The sequence below is a fragment of the Ambystoma mexicanum genome, chromosome 7q, assembly GCF_040938575.1.
Source record: "Ambystoma mexicanum isolate Mex_15411 chromosome 7q, UKY_AmexF1_1, whole genome shotgun sequence".
In the NCBI taxonomy this organism is placed as follows: Eukaryota; Metazoa; Chordata; class Amphibia; order Caudata; family Ambystomatidae; genus Ambystoma; species Ambystoma mexicanum.
In genome coordinates this window covers 903,824,396-903,845,426 of record NC_090941.1, presented here as the reverse complement: position 1 = coordinate 903,845,426, position 21,031 = coordinate 903,824,396, and the positions used below count along the sequence as shown (strand labels likewise).

At 42.7% G+C, this 21,031-nt stretch overlaps 1 protein-coding gene across 25 annotated transcripts in view; it reads right to left on the bottom strand.

Annotated features, from left to right (window-relative positions):
- SYTL2 (synaptotagmin like 2) overlaps nucleotides 1-21,031 on the bottom strand; it is a 573,462-nt gene that overhangs the window by 95,620 nt on the left and 456,811 nt on the right. For 23 of the 25 annotated variants that reach the window (XM_069639800.1, XM_069639806.1, XM_069639810.1 and 20 more), the window contains 3 exons: nucleotides 17,948-18,042; nucleotides 12,530-12,649; nucleotides 10,365-10,534 (listed from right to left, as the gene is read on the bottom strand). In XM_069639800.1, coding sequence (XP_069495901.1) covers nucleotides 10,365-10,534; nucleotides 12,530-12,649; nucleotides 17,948-18,042 — 385 coding nt within the window. The remainder of the gene's footprint in view (nucleotides 1-10,364; nucleotides 10,535-12,529; nucleotides 12,650-17,947; nucleotides 18,043-21,031) is intronic. The other 2 variants (XM_069639812.1, XM_069639792.1) reach the window with 1 other exon arrangement.

Sequence of the window (21,031 nt, the reverse complement as noted above, 5' to 3'; positions counted from 1 at the left end):
GAGTGAAACCTGATGACATTGTTCATGATTGTGTCACTTATGTGGGAGAATAGAAAGAGGATGAACATTAAATAGGATGCCTTGAACGGGGGCGAGGTACTTTTCAGTGATGGGTCTTCAATAATTAATTAGGACACAGGTGCAGTCATTGTGGGCTTTGTGGATGGGGACTACCGGGTCAGACTGGAGAGATGGTTGCCTTTGCATTACTCCATGTGGCGGAACTAGTGGCACTTATAGAGGCACTAGAAATGAGTAATGGGAAGGCAGTCACTATTTATTCTGACTCCGCTTATGTCACCTCCTCTGTGCATTCGGGGTTATTAAGGTGGCAGAGAAGTGGGTTTAGGAGATCTGCTATCCAGATTAAATGAAGAGTTAACTTTGTCTGCAGAGGTGGGAATAGTTTGCGCTGTGCACACTAACCATACTAATCCAATAGCCCTTGGGAATGATGCTGCAGACCTGGTGGTGAAGGAAGCAGCGTACTTACCACTTACAGATTCCTAGAAAATGGAAACTGTGTCCCAGCAGGTAAAGTAGCCACCCCCCTACACCGCAGTCCCAGTGCTTCAAATCAGAGATGCAAGGCCAAACCCCTTGAGAAGAACAGGAGCATTGGAAAAAGAGAGGAAGTGTCCTCTCACCCATGGATTTGCTGTGGAGACAGGAGTGGGCAGGGAAGGTAGTAATGCGAACAGATGCTCCTTGTGGTTTAGAGCAACTATATTACCTGTTGCACACTTCTCAGTGACAAATTGCAGCAGAGTTCCAGGAGGACTGGTTTATACCGAACCTCCAGGAACAGGTAAGTTGGTTCGTAGCAAACTGTGTAGTTTGCAAACAAGTTAATTCGGGAAACACCATGAGGTTAGTAAGGGAGAGTCATCATTGTAATCGCTTGTCCGTTATCCCGGTGGCTTGAAGTTGGTCCCTGCGCACATCCTGATGCTAAGTCCACAGCAAGATTTCTGGCGAGGGAGCCATTTCCACAGTGGGGAATTAGTGTGGTCTTAAAATCCAACATGGAACCCACTTTTTTAATGCCTTATTTGCAGAAATTGCTTTGCCTTTGGAAATCAAGCACAGGGCAAAGATTTTTAAAAGGTTGTGGTACTATTGTCTTCCCCTAGCACTGTTTTATTTGGGAAATCAGCCAGGAAAAGAACACTGCGTGAGCCCCGACAAAATCTTGATGGGGCATAGGCTAACTGCACCTCTCTCACCTGCACACACTGCACCAGATTCACAGAAGACCACAGAGGTGCTAGGAAAGGAGTTTAGGGAGTAACTTAGGGATTTAACCAAAAGTGTCAGGAATATACCTTTACAGGTTGTGTCTTCTTACCAACAGACAACAGGAGAAAGCGGCAAGGAAATCAATCAGCACAAGAAACAACTGCTCCCAGGAGACCAGATGTTCGTCCAGACCTTTGTACACCATTGGAATGAGCAGCATTTCCATGGGCCGCACAGAGTTATTCATGCGACTCCGACTGCTGCGAAGAGCTGGATCCATGTCACTGATATACAAAGGGATATTGGTACCCCTCCACCGGCACAGGGTCAGGCTCAAAGTTAAGTACACCGTAGGGATCTGTAGTCGATTCCAGTGTTAAAGGGGGGTGTGAACGAAAATCTGGGACCTGAAATTTTGTTTGTTTAGAAAAATAAGAAATGTTCAAATCTATAATGTATGTTAAAATTAGTGTTTATATGGCTTTTGTGGATCTCTTGTCATCATGTTTGAAGATGACAAGTGTAAATGTAGAAAGTTTAAATGTACCTGGTTTTATAGAATCTGAGTCTGTACTGTCAAGAGTAAGAAGAAGAATTGATGTTGATTTCTTGGATAATGGGGATGATGAATGTTCAGTTGCAGATCATAAAGAGCAGAAAAATATTCGGTGTACACAAAGAGCCCAATCGAGTTTATAAGGGGCTATTTTGTGCCAAAAACTGATAGGACCAAGGAATGAAAAGTTGCAGAGCTGGAGGAATGAGGAGATTCTCAGAAGAAGGGATGCCACGAATAAATCAAGAATGTGGAAATGTGTGGCAAAGTCATCTGCAGCATCTGACATGGCTCAAGGGACCAGAAAAACCTGTGAGGATACAGACACTCATTTTTCTCTATGTTTTAAGGGTGCTCGTACAGTGCCCATTGGCATAAATGGGCATGGCAGCCACACGCTTTGCACATCTGGACATTTTTGAGATGTGTGGATCATATGCCCACAGGCAGCTGCCTCCACCCTGGCAAGGCGTTACAGTTTCTCTACTTCACGTGCCAATCCTTGCGATCCCTGAGGAATACTTGGTCCTGGCCTGCCCAATGCCCAAAGTCACATATGTGCCCCTTTTATCCCCTGTGCCTTTGTTGTCCTTTGTCATCATCACATATGGCCAAAATCAATGATTTTATTCGATAACGGGAAGCATGACTATTGCAATGGACTAAGCATTCTAACTACCTTTCGGCGGCATCAACATAAGTCTTAATGGACATTCTTGAGCAGTACCGACTGTTGAATCACACAGATGTTCTTCTCCTCTCTGTCACCTGTAGTCCAAATCCCGGGAAATGCCAAGTGGCTCCAGGTGACCGTATATGAACTTCTGTTGTTTATCAATTCATCTGAGTCAGCGTTCAGTGCCATTAAAGAAGAGCTACAGGCCTTGAGGTTCATGACTTTACAGAACAATTACATCCTTGTCTTCCTGACAGCTATGGAGGGTGGCGGTGTGTGTCAACGAATTGGGAGTATGTGCTGCACATTTGTGCCTTGCAATGACTCAGAGAATGGGACCTTGTCGCAAACTAGCACTGCCTTGCATAAGCTCAGAGTGATCAAGGAAAGTGAGGCAGGAATTACAAATAATTTGTGGTTAGACTCACTTTTCTCCTGAGTGCCATCTTGGATGAGTCTCACTATGAAGATTCTTCTACCTATTTTTGTCTTTTTTCTTATTATCTTTTGTTCCTGTCAAATGCTTTTGCAATTTGTTATGCCCAGGTACCGAAAGCAGCTGCTATGATGACTGACCCTGTCCAAAGCTAGAATCAATATAATTTCATCTCACATGGGTACTCAGGCCGAAGCTGTTTTGTTTCCTCCACCAAGTTGGGATGATGGTGTGGAGCAGTGGGTAGATTGCAGAAATATTGGGCAGATGAGTTGGATTTTTTCAGCAGAGGAATATGCCATTATTCGGACCGGTCTGAAAGATGATTAAATGGTTCTGCCCCAAGAAGAGGATTATGATTTGTTAGGGGGGGAATGATGGGATGGACAGGAAAGGAGAGATATTTATTAAAGATGCCTGCACACTGAGGAGCATACAAAGGGAATTTATAAATCTGCAGGTAGTGGGCTTTTATTAATTCATTCAGACTTTGCAGTGAATTTCCATTCAGGTGGCTTTGAAATTCTAGTACTGCAGGATTGAGAGCTGGGAGGGGAACCCCGGACTCCTACAATATGAGCGAGTGTTAAGGGAAGTTGGACTTCAACAATCAATTCAAAATAAACAGCAATTTCAAAGTCCAGCACACTTCTTGCATCTCACCCTGCCCTGAGCACCTCTAGCTTGTAAACTAGAGGGTAACCTAACACCAAGCAGATGGCCACACACAGTGGGTTTATGACTTGGTAGTTGCATAGGGAACTTATGTAATCTCCTTTAGTGCACTGAAGTTTCGCAGCGGGACCCCGCCATTTGCTTGGACCAGTACTATATATGGGGTGAAGGAGTGCTCGAGGCTAAAGTGATCGATACCTAGGAGTTTCAATTGTATTTGCAGACGTGCCGTGCATGTTGAAATTGTGGTCATTTAGATTACAGTTTTTCAATGGAGCAGTAAACTGGGGAAGATGAGATAGCCATTGCCAGTTCAATGAGAACCTGTTTACTCAGATTTTCCTCATATTGTTAAAGTATCCATGTGCAATTATGTTTAAGGTTAAAGTGCTCAGGCCAATTGTTTCTAGTAATTAATTATGTTTGTATGTGAAAGTTTTATTGTACAATGATGTCCCAACCTACCAAGGACGAATCCCAAGATTGCTATGAATATGATCTGAAATGGTAGTTAAGATAATGAATGACCAATGAGAATGGAAGAAATGGAGAAAGATGGGATTTCTTTGTGTACTTCTTGTCCAATCACTTGTGGGGATTGGATTGTAAAAAAATATATAGAGGAGTCTTTTAACTCTATGCATAAATGTATATAATATGCCATATTATGTAGTTCGATGAGACTTGGGTTAGTTTGGCCCCACTGCGCCATCTAGCTGCTCCCCAGACGATTGTACAATAAACCTGCTGTATGTTCAAAATATGCACTCGTTACTCAAATGGTGGGCCCACTTTGGGTTAAGGTGATTATGGACCTACCCCTACACTACTTTAGCCTCACAATGTGCAGAAAGATGCAAGGAATGATGTGCCGAGCAGTGAAAAAGTCCAGCAGTTCATTTCAGTTGTAAAACATGAAAACACTTGCATTTGCTAAAAACAGAGAGACCATAGTGTGAGACAGACATGGTATCGAGAGACACAAACTCAAAGTATTTGTTTTAAAACCTTTATTTACTAAAATTTCTGGGTTGGTGTAATGCCCGATTGGCCCTTATTCTAAAGGGATGGTTCCCTTAACTGATATTTCTAATGACCGTCGCTGTCTAATAGTCCAAAACAAATGTCTGTCTGTCTAAACGTATTCTTGCCCTCACACTTTACGAAAATGTGATACAAAGTCTTTTTAAAAAAAGGAAAAATAGTGGAGTGGTTCGACAAAAAGTGGCAAACCAAAGTTGGCTTCTGATGGTCTTCTCAACAGGTGCAATTTGGTCAATGTCACAAAAAAAGAGTTCAATCAACAGGGCTGTTCGTAAGACCTTCTCCACAGGCACTTACAGCAATTTCAAATTCCTTCAGTGTCTGAGCTCCTTGAGGTTCCCTTCCCCAACTTATTCAAGTTTCAGTATGCCACAAAAGAAATGTAGCAGTTCCTCTTGAAGCTTCTCAGGGATCCCTTCGCCACGCTTCAATCCTTTCAACACTATAAAGAAAACCAATAAGCCTCTAACTTGTTTGGGCCTCTTAGGGTTCCCTTCCCCAAGCTCGGACCCCTTCCAGCTTTCAAACACAAAACAAAATATATCACAGTTCCTTTTTTGTTTCTCAGGGTTCCCTTCCCCTAGCTTTGACCCCTGTAGCTCCAAACACAAATTAAGCTGGTCAGGATGTGCCATTTCCTTATCTACAATTTTTCTTACATACAATTCACTCACGGGGTAGAATCAGAGGCTTTTGAAAACGTCAGGCTCTTTTCTTTTTCTCAGAGCGATCAATCTGATCCTTTGCCCCTCTCTTTGTTTCTTACTCTCGCTTTCATTTGTACTTTTTATCTTCAGGTGCTTCCTGCACCACCTTCATGTATTTCTTTTTCTTTGTCGTGAACACTTGACCTGTACTTTATTCCTTCCCTGTGTTTTGCCTCTTGCACGCTCCTTTCATTCTTCTGGGCACACCAGCACCTATTTCCCTCTTTCCGGATCGTTCACACCCTTTTTATACTATCTTTTCCCTATCGGGCCTCCTTTTCGTCGTGCCCCTGTCACTTTTCCTTTACTCGTCTCGTGCTGCTTTGCACCCTCTTCTCTGTTACGGCTCACTTGCACCCTTGTGAAAACTTTCACTGTTGCTTTTCTTTACTTTCACTCACTTTCCGCTCCGATCAGTCTTCTTCTCGCATTACACTCCGGTTTGCCTTTCGTTTTACTTTCTGCTCTGTTCTATCAAATTTACACTTTCTTCTTTGCTCTTGCCTTCAGCTGCATTTCCAGCTTTTCTATTCCTCTCAATTCAACGCCGCTTTTACTGTCCACGTCTTTCTTCTGCTCCGCTCTCAACCAAACGCATGCTCCAGTGTTTCACATTCTTCATGAAACTCACCGGGCAGCGTTGCGTTGTGGTGTGGTGTTCACTCTAGGATATGCAGGGTTGAGGTCACGGTCTCACCCCTCAGGCACCCTTGGGGTCGTGACAGGCCCCAAGGGAACAAGTACTCTCCTGAACCTGGCCGGCAGAGTGCAGGCTGTGTTTCTCTGGCTCCCTGGAGGCACGGCTCCCTCGCCACACTGCCATTCCTTAATCCACACTGAGCAAGCGTCCATGCACGCCGTCCTCCTCCAGTCTGAAGTTCCTGTATTCTCTGCTCCTGTGCTCCTCCGGTCCGTACTGCATCCCCAGCTCGCCCAGCTCGCTCATCCATCTGTGCAAGACAACACCTTTCATAGTGAAAAGACCAGTCAAACGGAGTCAGGTGTGAATGGTCACTATGAAATGCCTGACCCTGGCTGACTATTCGTCGGATATCGTTCACCTAAGAGCAAATGAACATAATTACTCTATTGTGTGCTTAACTTATCGTTGAATGGCCACCCAGAGCTGTAATAGGGTTTGTTCTGCGACAGTACCTATGTCTTTCTGTTTTAAATTAACCAACTGCATATACAATAACCCAGCAGAACTCTGGGATGATAACCTTATACAATCATCATTAGCAATGATCAGACTTTTGACCAGACATTCAAAAAAATGCCATGCTAAAGCAGAGGAGCAAATAATACAGTTAGAGGAAGAAGGTCACATCATAACCATGTAGAAACAAAAAGATATATTTTAATACATTAGATAAAATACTGAAAGATTTTCAAGATGAAATCAAATTGAAAAAATCCCAAAATACTTTTAAGGATCAAAGAGACTATCACTATCTACTACTAGGCATTTATTGAGCGTGGACTTCGCTTCAGGAATCAAAAGATCAATTTACAATCATAGGGGGAGAACATGATGAGGAAAGCAGAGAACAAGGGATTGAGGAGCTAACAGGAGAGGTGGGCAAGCAATTTGTCAGCCAAGAGATCTAGAAGCAACCGGGGGAGGAAAATGTGGGTATCAGATCACTCACACTCAGGTAGTGGGGGAATGGAAGGTGCGTGGACCTGGGTGTTAGGGAGTAGCCATTCCTTGAAGAGGAGGTGTTTGAGACTACCATCTGGACAGAATATATAATTATCAACCTAAATACTAAAAAATAGAATCCGGGGGGGAACACACCAGTGACAGTACCTGTGAGTTCCGATTCAGAAAGTGGAAAAAGTGAGTAAGAAGGCTCAAATGTAACCAAGCAATATTTTACAAACATAACAAAACCTGAAACAAATTATCTAGCTGAAATAAAAGGGTATAGAAGAGTTAGAAATTACTAAAAAGATATCTGGTTTAGATCATGCAGCGAATATGTTAAAAGCCATGCCAACAGAGAGCGGCAAAGGCAACAAGCAATCAAAGAGAACATGCAAGCATTCTATTCACAAACTCCACACTGAAACAAACAGAATGCTATACCTAATAATACAATTGTTAACTTATCTTAAAAACATTAAGTGAAGAGGATATACAAGTGCTCACAAAAGGACTTTGCTCCACGTTAATTTCTAAAGCCTCTACACATGTATGTGGACATATGTAAATTTTCCTGCAAACTGAAATTGAAAATAATCGTTGCTAACATAATTGATTCAACATCGGAAACAAGAACAGTAACAGAGGAATCCACACACATTGAGCGATCTAGAGCATAAAAAACTACTGATGACATTAGACAAAGACATTGCTCCAAGCACGAGATGACTCATTAATGAACTGGACATTGAAAAGGGAGCTAAAAGGTTATATGTGATCTTACCGACCACAATTATTGAGCGGTACATTTAATTGCAGACAAAATACAGAAATACAGATTTTCTTTTGTTAATTTGGGGGGTTCCCCTCCCAAGCCCCCAATTTTTTAAACCTTAGAACGCCATCCCAACCAAACCCATTTTAACCCCTTTACCCCACTACCCTTTATTTATTTAATTAATGTTTGCAGTGTTTTTCAGTGTTATGGGCCGCTCTGAAATTTACCACTATAATGTTTTAGATGTATTGACTGGATACCAGCTAATAGAAAGGACTGTCTAAAAACAAGGTCAAAATGTATCCCACCAGTTTCAAAGGAAAATGCAAAAGACCTATTTTTGAATCTAGTGCTTACTACAAGAGCAGGATTTAAGTGGATCTCCAAGCTCATTATCTTCAAGGAACCTAGTGATCCAGTTGAAGACCACATGCTTGAGGACCTTTGAATAATAGGCAGGAGGAAACCCACGCAAATGTTTGGCAGTTCTTTTTGGTTGGCAGAAGGTTCTTCCAAAGGGGTAGGACATTTGCAAAATTGAAGGAGTCATAGACCAGCCCAAAGTAGAGAGAAAGAGGTTAAAGAGCTAAGAGATGACTGAAAGTGATTAGGAATAAGCTTTTGACCATTTGAGGAGCAACAGGTCAATCAGATTGCAAAAGGGGTTGGCACTGTGAAGGCTGGGTGCTAATTTGACAGGGCAGGAAGAATCAGTCGAAAGTAGAGAGTGGGGGAGGGGTGGTGGACAGAAGAATGGCGAGTAAAGAGGGGGGAGAGCTGCGAGTGGCATGAACTTGAGAGATTTTAGAGGAAAAGTAGTGGGCAAAGTCATCAACAGAGTGGGAGGAGCCAATAGATATTAGCTTGGGAGATGTGAGCAAAACCAGGGGTGGGGGGAATTAAGGTTTACAAGAGTGACTGTGAAGAGAACCGATTAGGTTTTCAAAGTTGGACCATTTAGCAGAGTCCAGTGCAGAGGACAGAGCAACAAGGTCATTTTTGTAGGCCAGGAGTAAGGCGTGTGTCTTGGATTCACGCCAGCATTGCAGGTCATGGAACACGTTTGTTTTGAAGGGCCTGGAACTCAGAGGTGATCCAAGGATGGGAAAAGGAAGGTATGAATGGGCATGTATGATAGTGTTGGTTAAAGCGAGTGTTCAAGTGCATAGCAACAGTCAGAAACAGGAGGGGCAATGGAGGAGGCATTAATAGGGGAAGAGAGACAGAAGAGAGATCCTCACATCAAGATAATGACCAAGACAGCTCTGCTTGATTTTCCTCTGAATTAATGGAGTGACCCAGTGTGGGTGGTCCGGGATCCCCTGCATACCTCCTCCGTGTCCAGAATCCACTACCTCGGAGTGGGCCCGGCACTTTTGATCACCCCACTGTCGGTCCCCATGATTATGCAGAGGACTTTGTCACACTTGGTAACTGAGAGTTTGCAATTAACAGTGAAAATTGTGCATCACATCAGGCCCCAGTAACTGACAACAAATCATCACTAGCGCTACATACTTGTAGTAGGCCTACTTGCCTTCGTTTGGAGATGGTGGTTTGTATAAAGGCTACCCAACAAGGCTCCCCAACAAGCTACTACAAGAGATCCTTACAAGACAGCAGAGTTGTCAATATCTGAGGAGCTTCTTTGCTTGCTCATTCAGACAGATCTCCGAGACCATCTTCCTGTTAAGGGGCATACACAGTTGTCATCCAGCAGAGGCTAAAGATGAAGATCACTTGGTTGTGGATGTTTGGAGGGGGGAATGAGAGACCTAAAGAGCCCCACCCAATAGGGTTCAAACCCCTCTCAAGTTGAGTTAGTCAGGTGGCACAGCACCGGATAGACAGCCTGAATCTCTGTCAGAGCACCCTGCACACATCCTGTAAGTCGAGGCCTAAAGCAGCCCCCCTTAAAACAGGTGTAGTCTAGGAAATCACCAACTATTGTACTTACCCCTATATTACCCTATCAAAGGGTGCTGGGGGCCTTGCACACTACATCCTGGCATGGTGTACAAACCACTTTGCAGTGTAGCTGCACTTAAGCTCTGGTGAGGATTTTAGAAATTACTATACCAAGGTGAACTGTGGTATAAGCAAAAAAGGAAGCTCCTGCTCCCACTGCATTTTACTGCAGCCACTAACTTGTACATTCAGAGATCATCTTCTGCCCCATTCTACTTCTGCTTAAGAAAGCCCCCTGCGTGAGCTTCTCCATTCATTTCAAATTACTGTGATTTGATGGCATTCATTTATGTTTCCCTTGGACTATACAGTTACGTTTCAGATTATTTTCACAGTTAAATTGAGATACAAATATTTCACAAAGTCTGCATCAAGCTGTCACTTATTTTAGAAGATTTGTTCAAATCATCTTCCAATCCATCATACGATTCCCTTGTAACAATGTACAATGGCGGGTGGATTTTCCAACCAAAAATGTGTTTGTTGGTGATAACATACCTCCCGTCTTTCAGCACTCCTGTTATGTACTGATAGATGTAAGAGATGCCGATTTGTCTTGGTCTTTGAAGTCACTTTTACAAGATAAAAACATTATGGAAAGGTTAGCAGAAACTAGTCAAAGGTTGGCTAGACTTACGGATCTGAACGATTCTTCTTCACATCTGCAACAGCCAGATCCTTGCACTCCGTGACAAAAATGTGAAACTCCCGCAACTGCTCCACATAATCAATGGAAAACTGGATATTCCCCTTGATGTCCACATTACCAAAGTCCCCACTGTAGATACTCATCACACTTCCGCTCACCTGGCGACACAATGGAGTAAAAGAGGCATGTTGATTTAGGATCGATATCTTGTATCGCTAGACAAACAGTCTACAGAAAACTTGGTATTTTTTTTGGGGCCTTAACTAAAAGGATAACCAAATACCATTTTTGCCTAATTTTCTATTCAAACTACTTCCTAATTGTATCATGCACAACTATCCCAAGTATTGACTAAGCCGTCACATTTCCACGTATGTATTTGAAACATTTATATAGCGCCTATAGCCAAGGTGAAGTACATACTTCATTCCATACATAAAATAGTAATTGACAAAATTGAAAAGAATGAAAGAAAACAGTCATGGCAAAGCCAAAAGGTCAGGGCAAAAAATTATGAGGAAAAGCAAAGTGCAAATAAAGTTTAATGCGTTTCTTAAAAAGAGCTATATTAGAGCCAATGTCCAGAGGGATGGAATTCCAGCATTCAGAAAGCAGAAACTGAGATGCAGAGCAAAGAGCTCTAGGAGGAGTGAGAAACCTGAGGGTATTCCCAAAGTAGATCTAGTGAATCCCTTATTCAGGTGACCAGGGAAGAACCAGCTTTCTCAAATCCCAACACTAGGGGTAGACTAACGAGGGAGTGGACAGTGGAGCGGATTATACATTAATAAGTGTACAGGTGTGGAGAGAGAAATTTGGATGTTGTACATTGTGGGAAAACATTGTGAGAGCGAATGCTTATGGAGATGTGCCTATAGAAATAATAGGTTGCTTTGAAGCTCAGTTGCAATTCAAGGACAGGAAAGCAACGGGGACGGTCCATGTAACCAATAAAGGTGGAGAACTCCTGTCCTGGAGTGATCAGGCAGAACTGAAAATACAGCTTGAAGCAAGTCATCCAGATCAGGTGTTGATTGTCGAGAGTAAAAATTCCAGCCTCCGTACTGTGAAGGGGATGTAAGAGTTCAAACCAATGCCACAATTGATAAGTTAGGGTGTTTGAAAGGGTTTGTGCATAAGATTCATTTGAAGAGAGATGCCATTCCTAAAATTGCTAAATTGCGCACTGTTCCACTGGCTCTTAGGGAAGGCGTGGAAGGTGAACTGAAAAGAATGGAATGTGAAGGAGTGATAGAAAAGATTGATTCCTCAGAGTGGGTCAGCCCCATAGTAATAGTGAAAAAGAGTAATGGATCTCTACGCATATCCATTGATCTTAGACATTTGAAATGCTCTCCTCTTCACTCTCTGTAAGACTACCACTTTACCTCTATTCAAAACCAACCTCAAAGCCCCTCTCATTGCTGAAGAACTGATGGCCTAGAATCCTATACTTTTCCGTTCTCTCTCTGACACCTTCCCTCTTTCCCCTCGATCTCGGTCTATCCTAAAGCACTTCTCCTGCCATGCTTAATCTACATCCCTCCACCTTCCTGTTCCTTTGTTATTGCGTCCTGCCCTTGTCCCTGGTGACTGTTCCCACCTTCCCTTAAATCATCTGGGCTTTGAATCACTCCCTCTTCCCCATTATAAAGGACACGTCCTCTGCTCTGTTAACTATGCTTGACCTCTGTTCGTGTTTTTGTGACAAAAATGCATTTGCTTTCCTGTCACCTCTTCAATAAAAAAGAAATTAAAAACCTTGCGGTTAACAGCTGCATTGTAAACGCTCCCTATTTCTCACATGAAGTAATGGACCTGCATAGTTTAGTGAGGTGACTTCCAGGGTTACGCAACGCCTTAGTGTAAAACACACTACCATGCAAGCAATAGAAATCAACTTATTGCATGAAACTAACAAGTATTCATCACAAGGTTTTGGGAAACAAGTTTCGTCAATGTACTCAACCCATTGGGTGTGGACATGCTGTTAAGGTAAAACATGTTTCATGGCACATATTATATATCTCATCCACATGCAATAAAGACAAAATGCAAGGTTAGATATTGCGTGAGAGACAAGAGAACAACATCTCACAATGAAGAGATTAGTTATAGCAGGGAGTTAAGAAATGAAGCATTGGTTTACATACAGACGATAGGGAGGCCATGCCAGAGGAGCCACTAAGATTGGTTAGAGAGCTGGGGGTCTTCTTGTGTCTGCCAAGCTGATAACTGCCTCCTGAGGTTGAATCTGTCTCTCTGTCATCACTCTATAAAACATTACACAAAGACACAAGCTGTATACAAGTGGTACGATAAAGAGGTTGTGCACCATAACAAAAGCAAGACATTGAACAAGACATTGAAGGACAGTAGTGCTACAGATGTCCATAGACCTAGGGAATGCAGTCGCTCATAAGAAATGTGTTCCAGTTCCTTCTCAAATTGTCCTGTACACATTCCTCTCGAGCACAGTAGCCCACGTTTTGCCTGCAGAGCAATGTTGTGAGCTTCTTCAGCAAGGTTAGGCCATCACTCGTAGCTAGTAGAGTTATTAACATTCGGTCTGCCATTTACTTGTACTTTTTGTACGGACAGACCCTTTATCGCTTTTCATGTTATACTGTTGCCACAGTTGGCACAGGTAACCAGTAACCTGACCCAAGATACACTTTGCAAACAATGCGCAGGACATTTACTGTCTAATCTACGGAGCTGCAACCTGTGGCTCTTCAGAAGTTCTGGACTATGATTTTCATGATATCTCTCCAATGACTAGGCTAGCTAGCTTTGACCAGAGCTGTAATCCAAAACATCTGGAAAGCCAAAGGCTGCAGACCCCCGATTCTTTTCCAATGAATAGTGAGAGCTCAGGTTCTGAAATATCCTGTTTCTAGGAACAGTGTGCTTCCCAAAATAAAGGAGTAGCAATTCAGCACAGTAGTGGTAATCCCATAGTACATGGTACGAGTGGGGAGTTGTACCTTGTGGCAGGTGCTATACGAGGCTGCTTAGAGATCATGCAGTAGCATTCTCATAAGAGCCACCAAGAACCAGGAGAGTGGTTTTCTCTGCGATTTATTCCCTTCTGAAACACAGCTGCTACAGCCAAAGACGGGCATTTTTGGGAAAACGCTCTTTGAATTGCAGGGACACCATTTTCGATTTTACTCCCGGGAAGGCAAATAATTGTAGTACATATTTATGCAGACTTACTGGGCACTAATTTGATTTATGTAATACAGGGATGATATGTTCTGTGTTTAAAAAGGACGGAAAGGTTCCCTGCAATATTGAAGATGTTACAATTTTTCAAATTATGTGGAGCGATGACCTTGTCCATCGCCCATATCCCACGATAGGCTGCTGGGGTATGCCAAGGGGTTTTCAAGTGCATCAGAGGTCCATTTGTTTGAACACGGGCCCTTTGTCGATTGCGCAGCATGTGATGCCTTGAGAGTATGTTGGCACTTTTGTTGAAGAGATATTAGGGATGTTGAACTTTTCCAAGAATAAGTTTGGGGTTTTAATTAAAATTCCTTTGGAATGAGGAACACATTTCAGCATAGCCTAGGCAAAGCTTATCATAGCTACAATGGGGGCTTTGGTGGATTAGATCTCTGGTGGTGTGTGAAGGTAACACAGGTGTGAGCGATAGTGCACTATCTGATATGGAATTTCAGATGGTCAATGCCCTTCTTTTCAATGAGTAGCGATAAAGGAGAAGTTGAGAAATGCCAGGGGTGAATTGGCTCCCTTCCCCTGGCTTCTCGTTCTTGGACTCAGAGTACACTTGACTCAATTTTCTGTCAGGTACTGTGACTATGAAGATCAAGAAAGATGCACTGAGGTACTCTTATGGGTGTGGATCCCAGACTCAAACTATATCTTCCCCATGTACAGACCACCTGGTGCACTCTCCTGCCAGGCACTATGACTACGAGGAAGGGTGCGGACACTTCAATGGGTGCGGGTTCCAGACTTGAATGTACAGTCCACCTGGTATACTCTCCTGCCAGGTATTCCTTTCTATCGTGTTCCAGGCCCCTTTGGTAATGATTGCCTTTATTACTTCCGGGTCCTAGACCCCTGTGGTATCGTTTTTTCTTTCTCTTTTATTTCCCAGATCTCTCTGATATTGCTTTCATTCCGTCTTGGGTCCCAGACCCTTTTTGTATTGGTTTATCACTTGTGGTTCCCAGATCCCAGCTTCTATCTGGACTTTGCAGGTTTCTCAGCGTCTCACACGGATTGGCTGCTGCTCCTTCTCTGTCCATTTCTGTCATCCAACAGTTTTTATATTCTAACTGGGCCTAGGAATACTGGCCTGTTCGTTTTGGTTCTCTTGAGAACTTTACCTTAATCGGCACATCTTCTTTGTCCAAGTATTGAATTACCCAATCTCCCAGGTGGCAACAGAACTCTTCTTTGTCTTGGTATTGTGAAGGGGGACTCTACTTGGGTAGTCTGTACTCTTCCTAGTCTCAGTACTTCCTATACTGTAAGTATAAGAAAAACATATAGGGATAGTAGGAATGGTACGGGTTAGTGAGGAAGAAGGGCTATGGGGACACCATGTTCTCCCCAAATCGTCACTAATCCCATAGGGGGCTTACCTCCCATGAGATCCACCTGCTGAGTACCGCCCCCAGGGGGAGTATCTGGTAGCGACCTAAGCTCCCTGGTCTCAGTGGAAGTGGCTTCCACATGGGAAGAAGGGACGCCATCTGAACATTTATCACAGAAGCCATGTATTGCTGAAGTCAGTTTGTGGTAGGGGCTTTCTTTTAATGCATTTGAGATTTTGTTTAGGATACTGTCCATACTGTAAATGTTTATAATTCAGTAGACAGCTTTGTCAAGTCTACAAGCACTCTACGGCATCTTTTGGTAGAAGACAAAGTTGGCGAGCTTTCTTTTTTTTATTTTTTTTAAGTGTGATAATCCTTTTGTGATAAATTATCGACCTTAATCTGATTTTTCTTTTTTACAGTTTCCTAGGGGTCACAATCTCTAGGACGGTCTCTATGTTAGTGACCTTAAGAAGGCCACATGTTTGCTCTAGGTGATTACGAGAATGACCAGCGGTTGAAAGGCTGCTTTAAATCATTCCTGTGGGACATATATCTTTATAAAATAGTTTACTTTTGTGCCTGATGGAGTGTTCAGGTTGTGATGGTGGTGGAACGTAGGGAATTGGAAGTTGACCAGTGAGTGGTCTGACCAGGAGTATGGTTATTGAATTGGGTTTGCTCTGCTTTTTGAGCGGTGTGCGGGTTGTGCTATTCAAAAACGAAGAGAAGTGACTATCATATGTCTGTGCGGTCAGGCCTTTGTCGTGTTGCCCACCAGAACAGCCTAAACCAAGATTAAAATAGCACAGGTTTACAATGTTGATAGTTTCCTACTGGAACTTCATCAATGCGTTGATCTAACTGGGTCAGGAACCTATTCTATGTAGCCAGGACCCCTTTGGATAATATCAATGACATCTTTCAACTAGGTGTTCAAAGGAGGGGTAAGTAGTTTAAACTGATCTTTTCTATTTTTGTCTTTGGACAATTCAGAATATAGTGGAGCTTTTGCTGTAATTACATGTATATGAGGCTGAAACAAGTAAGTTATCCATGGTGATAACAGATTTGGGGTATTTATGGTGCCTACTACTAGGTCTGACACTTTGTTGGGGTTCTTGGTTGTACGTTTGTGGGACAGGTAGCAGTTTTGCTGGGGATGCCTGAAGAAAAGCGCTATCGACAAGCTGCAGTGTACTTACAATGAGGTTTTATCCTTGTTTTTTTCAGCATTGAGACTCCTCCTCTAGACTTCCCACATGGATGCCAGCAGGGCACAATGTGGGGCACACGCCTGGGCCCTAGCGCTCGTTCCGACACTACGAAATACCCTAAACAGTACTTGCAGCCTGTGTACATTTAAGCTCCTGTTAGGTTCTGCTCCTGGCTTGAAGTAACCTTGCAAATTGAGGGTATGTTCCTTCGGTTACTGGATATCATTCGGGAGTTTTCGCACCGTCCAGTTTTTCTTCTGTGATGCGTTTTCTCATACTCACAACCCTTTGCGATATCTTTGCCTGCCATACATGTCATTCTATTGAGAAAAAGCTTAACACTTTTTAAAATTTTCATTGTTTCTTTCCTTTGTTTTTCAGATGGTGTCACCATTGTTAACCTGCCATCAAACCTGCACCATTGACACTATTTCTCATCACAGAAAGGGAAGTGGAGGATTGGGAATAGATGCGGGAGAGCCATAATGCTGAAAACGCAAAGAATTCTAGAACCATGCGAATTCTGTAGTCTTAGCGTAGGAAGATAACTGCGTAATATGTAGGTGACCAGCTATCTAGTTACAGGCAGCTTCCATGTTTCTCAATTAGAACTATATGAAGATAATATTTATTCTGAAGCCTATGGAGAGTAGAGGTGCACATAATCTTAAGGAGCAGCCTTCAAACACAGGTTTAGTACAAATGTGCTGACCGCTATGCACGAAGACCGCAAACCTATTCAGCGGACAGTATCACAAGGTTACAAACATTAAGGCGTTAGTATTATAGTTAATGGAAATACCTATTTGAAACACATTGGTTATGTAGACCATAAGTCACTGAAGAGTAAAGTATATAAAAAAGTCACATGAAATAGAAGTCAACCTGATGGTGCTGGTTCAACAGCAACCAACAAAGGGAAAATGGAGGAACATATGTAACACATACCAAACAAGTATTGGCAAAACAAAGGTCTGGATTTTCTAGATGTGCATTTTGCCCTAGTCATATATTTTTAACATGTCAGTGTTTATACATTCCAATTTTCACGAGTCCTCCCAATAAAATGAATAACAAGTTGCTACTAGTCTGTACTTTGGGTTGTATACGAATTGTTCGTTTTACAACTTTTCGAATTACAATTGACCTTTTCACAATTGACCGAATTGTGAAGGTCAATTGTAACATATATGTGGGGGGAAACCCCCCACAGCCCCCCACCCAACGCCAAACCACCCAAAACCCATATATATATATATATATATATATATATACAGTCAATTGTGAAAAGGTCAATTGTGACCCTTTAAATTCGGTCAATTGTTCATTCGAACAATTGTAAACGAACAATTTGGGTAATACCGTACTTTGTCTATGCAATACCACACAAAATGAGTGCTCTAATTCAGAGGTGTGTGCTGTGATGCAGACTTGTATAGAAATCAAGCTTCTGGAGGCTCACTCGGTTAAGAGGTTTCTATTACACCAAGAGATGCTTCATAACTGCAATTAACTAGTTACGCTTTAGACAGCTGTTTTTGTAGGCTGATGCTGCTATTTCAATTTACCCAAATGTGATAAGAATTTAGATAACACAGACAGAATGTGATTATAGTCATGATAGTGGCTTATGAGTCCCTTCACAGATACCAGAAAATGGACCACACATACTTTCTATTCCAATAATGCTCTTCTGGATGTGACTAGCCCCCCCTTCAAGAGCCAAAATCAAATGATATGAAGCTTTCATAAAGCATCCTGTTGTACATGGTCAACTTACCTCATCGTTCAGAAAGTCTGGCACCGACTTGCTCAGTCGTTTGAGTTTTTCAGGATCTGAAAACCGGTTATCTGGATATGAAGGCATTGTGGAACCTAAATAATAGTATTTCAATTTCAAAACATATGAGATTCTGAGGAATACACAGGGACACTTTAGGCAAATGGTGAGCTATGAAATGCAGAGAGAATGCTTGCGTACTCACAGCAACTCAAGAACAGTCTCTAACACGGCTCTGCACATAAAATCTACAAGGAGCGAGAACACGCAGATTGCATGAAGGCTCGCTGGGTTGTTTGGCTCCTAAGAAAATGGAGACATCTCTAGCTATCCGTAGGATCCAAAGTTTAGAGACATAAAAGCATTAGAGCGTATGAGAGGTGGGTTTACTCCTGGTTATCTTGTCTGATTTTCAGTATCAATAATCCTTCTAACACGGTAGTTAGTGCGATACAGGTTCGCTTTTATTGGTGGTTTTTGAAAGATTCCTCTTGATACAATAATTAGTGTGTAGAACACTGTTATGGCATTTTGTGCCTTGGTGCGGTCAGCCGACACGTGTTTCAACCCATAAGGGTCTTTCTCAAGGCTGAACAATATTCAAAGGTGCAAGGTGAAATGTGGTAAAAGACATTTTGTGATCAGCATGTTTAATTAACAACCATTAAACGTGGTGGGTGATGTGTGGTGGTGGTAGGAAATTTAAAAACATTGCATAATTGTACATTGCATTTACAAGTTGGATTATTAACACAGTAGACAGAAGAAAAATGGGGAGAGAGAAAAGAGAGAGGTTAAGCAAGAGCGGTGGGGAGGAGGATGGGCGGAAGGAGGATTGGAGAGATAGGTGGTCTTCTTACCAGGTATGTCTTGCTATGATCCCTAGGTGGGGTTCTTATTGTGTTGTGGGTGGCTGTCCTTATGGCAGTCTAGCTCCTATTGGGCTCTGAAAATAATTCATGAAATAGTCCGTTGTTACAATTGGTAGATGGTTTAGAATTGTATAGTTCGAAGGAGGTGGGCTGAGCCCTTCCTTAGGTATGGCGAGTTGCAGCGAGGGTTAGATCGAGGTGGTTCGGACATCGACATAATCTTGGCAAGCCACGACTGACCATCCATAATGACTATTCCAATTACACGTGAAATGAGTTATCCACTCACAACAGAATTTAGCAAACAACCACTTACACCCTTCCATTCTGATCCCCCTTGAATTGCCATCCTGGGCTCCAACCACACCACCCCAATCCACCGGGCCATGGCCCAATCAGATAAACATCAAACTGTGCACACGCCAGTATCGCGAACTCGCACTCGTGCATGCGCAATTGCCTCCTAAGTACACTATATCTTCGCGCACGCGCATTAGCACCCGCTGGGACACTACACGCTCACGCATGCGCCGCCAGTCCAACCACGGCTGGTAGGCGCATGCGCAAGTATAATAATCATGGCGGCAATCATTCGCCACTGAAGCCACAGGGAGCAACTCATTACAGACACTACTCTGACGAAGGTAAGCAATGCCACCTCGATCTAACCCTCGCTGCAACTCGCCATACCTAAGGAAGGGCTCAGCCCACCTCCTTCGAACTATACAATTCTAAACCATCTACCAATTGTAACAACGGACTATTTCATGAATTATTTTCAGAGCCCAATAGGAGCTAGACTGCCATAAGGACAGCCACCCACAACACAATAAGAACCCCACCTAGGGATCATAGCAAGACATACCTGGTAAGAAGACCACCTATCTCTCCAATCCTCCTTCCGCCCATCCTCCTCCCCACCGCTCTTGCTTAACCTCTCTCTTTTCTCTCTCCCCATTTTTCTTCTGTCTACTGTGTTAATAATCCAACTTGTAAATGCAATGTACAATTATGCAATGTTTTTAAATTTCCTACCACCACCACACATCACCCACCACGTTTAATGGTTGTTAATTAAACATGCTGATCACAAAATGTCTTTTACCACATTTCACCTTGCACCTTTGAATATTGTTCAGCCTTGAGAAAGACCCTTATGGGTTGAAACACGTGTCGGCTGACCGCACCAAGGCACAAAATGCCATAACAGTGTTCTACACACTAATTATTGTATCAAGAGGAATCTTTCAAAAACCACCAATAAAAGCGAACCTGTATCGCACTAACTACCGTGTTAGAAGGATTATTGATACTGAAAATCAGACAAGATAACCAGGAGTAAACCCACCTCTCATACGCACCAAATTGGGGTCCTGGCTAAACCCCTAACCACTCCTGTGATCTTGCGACACCAGAACAAACCTTCCAACCTATAAATGGTGCTTAGCATGGGCAGGTTCCAATCCTAGAGCCAACCAGACCCTTTATAAAAGCATTAGAGGTTTCACAAGTTTAATTTGAAATCAAAGAGCCAGCAAATGTGCATTGGGCCGCTGTCAGCCATTCGGCTTATTGCATTTTATTATGAAGCAGATTTGCATAGAATGGCGCATGAACTTTCACTCCTTTGTCTCAGACGGAAAATGATGATCGTCTCGGAATATTGCCTAAACAGACCTATAAAAGTATTGAAGCTTGTGAAGATGAGACAGAGAAAATCAATGTTACAGGTAAGTAACGTTCTTCTGGTGGACTTTGTATCGCTAGGCACCTGAAGTAGACCTGTTAAGGATGGGGCATGAAGCTCTTGGTAACCCACTTTCATATTATGTTAAAAGAATATTTGTTCCATAAAATGGAAAAAGGTAAGTTAAAATTCAAGAACAGCAATTATGTATATAATGCCCCATAAGGCCGAACTCCGGTAACCTAGACATGATCTTGTCATTCATGCAAAGAGTAAAGCGATATCTTGAAGAAAGACAACTCATGAACAAAGTACATGCATGCATGCGTGTGGGAAAGCCAGGTATGACCTCATTGCAGCACCAGATTGCAACGGATAACATCGCAAGGACGTCCACCAGCTATTTTGATTTGCTGTCTTCTGTGGGAGTTCCTTTTGTACGCAGGGATAACATCGCAAGGACGTCCACCAGCTATTTTGATTTGCTGTCTTCTGTGGGAGTTCCTTTTGTACGCAGATAAGCAA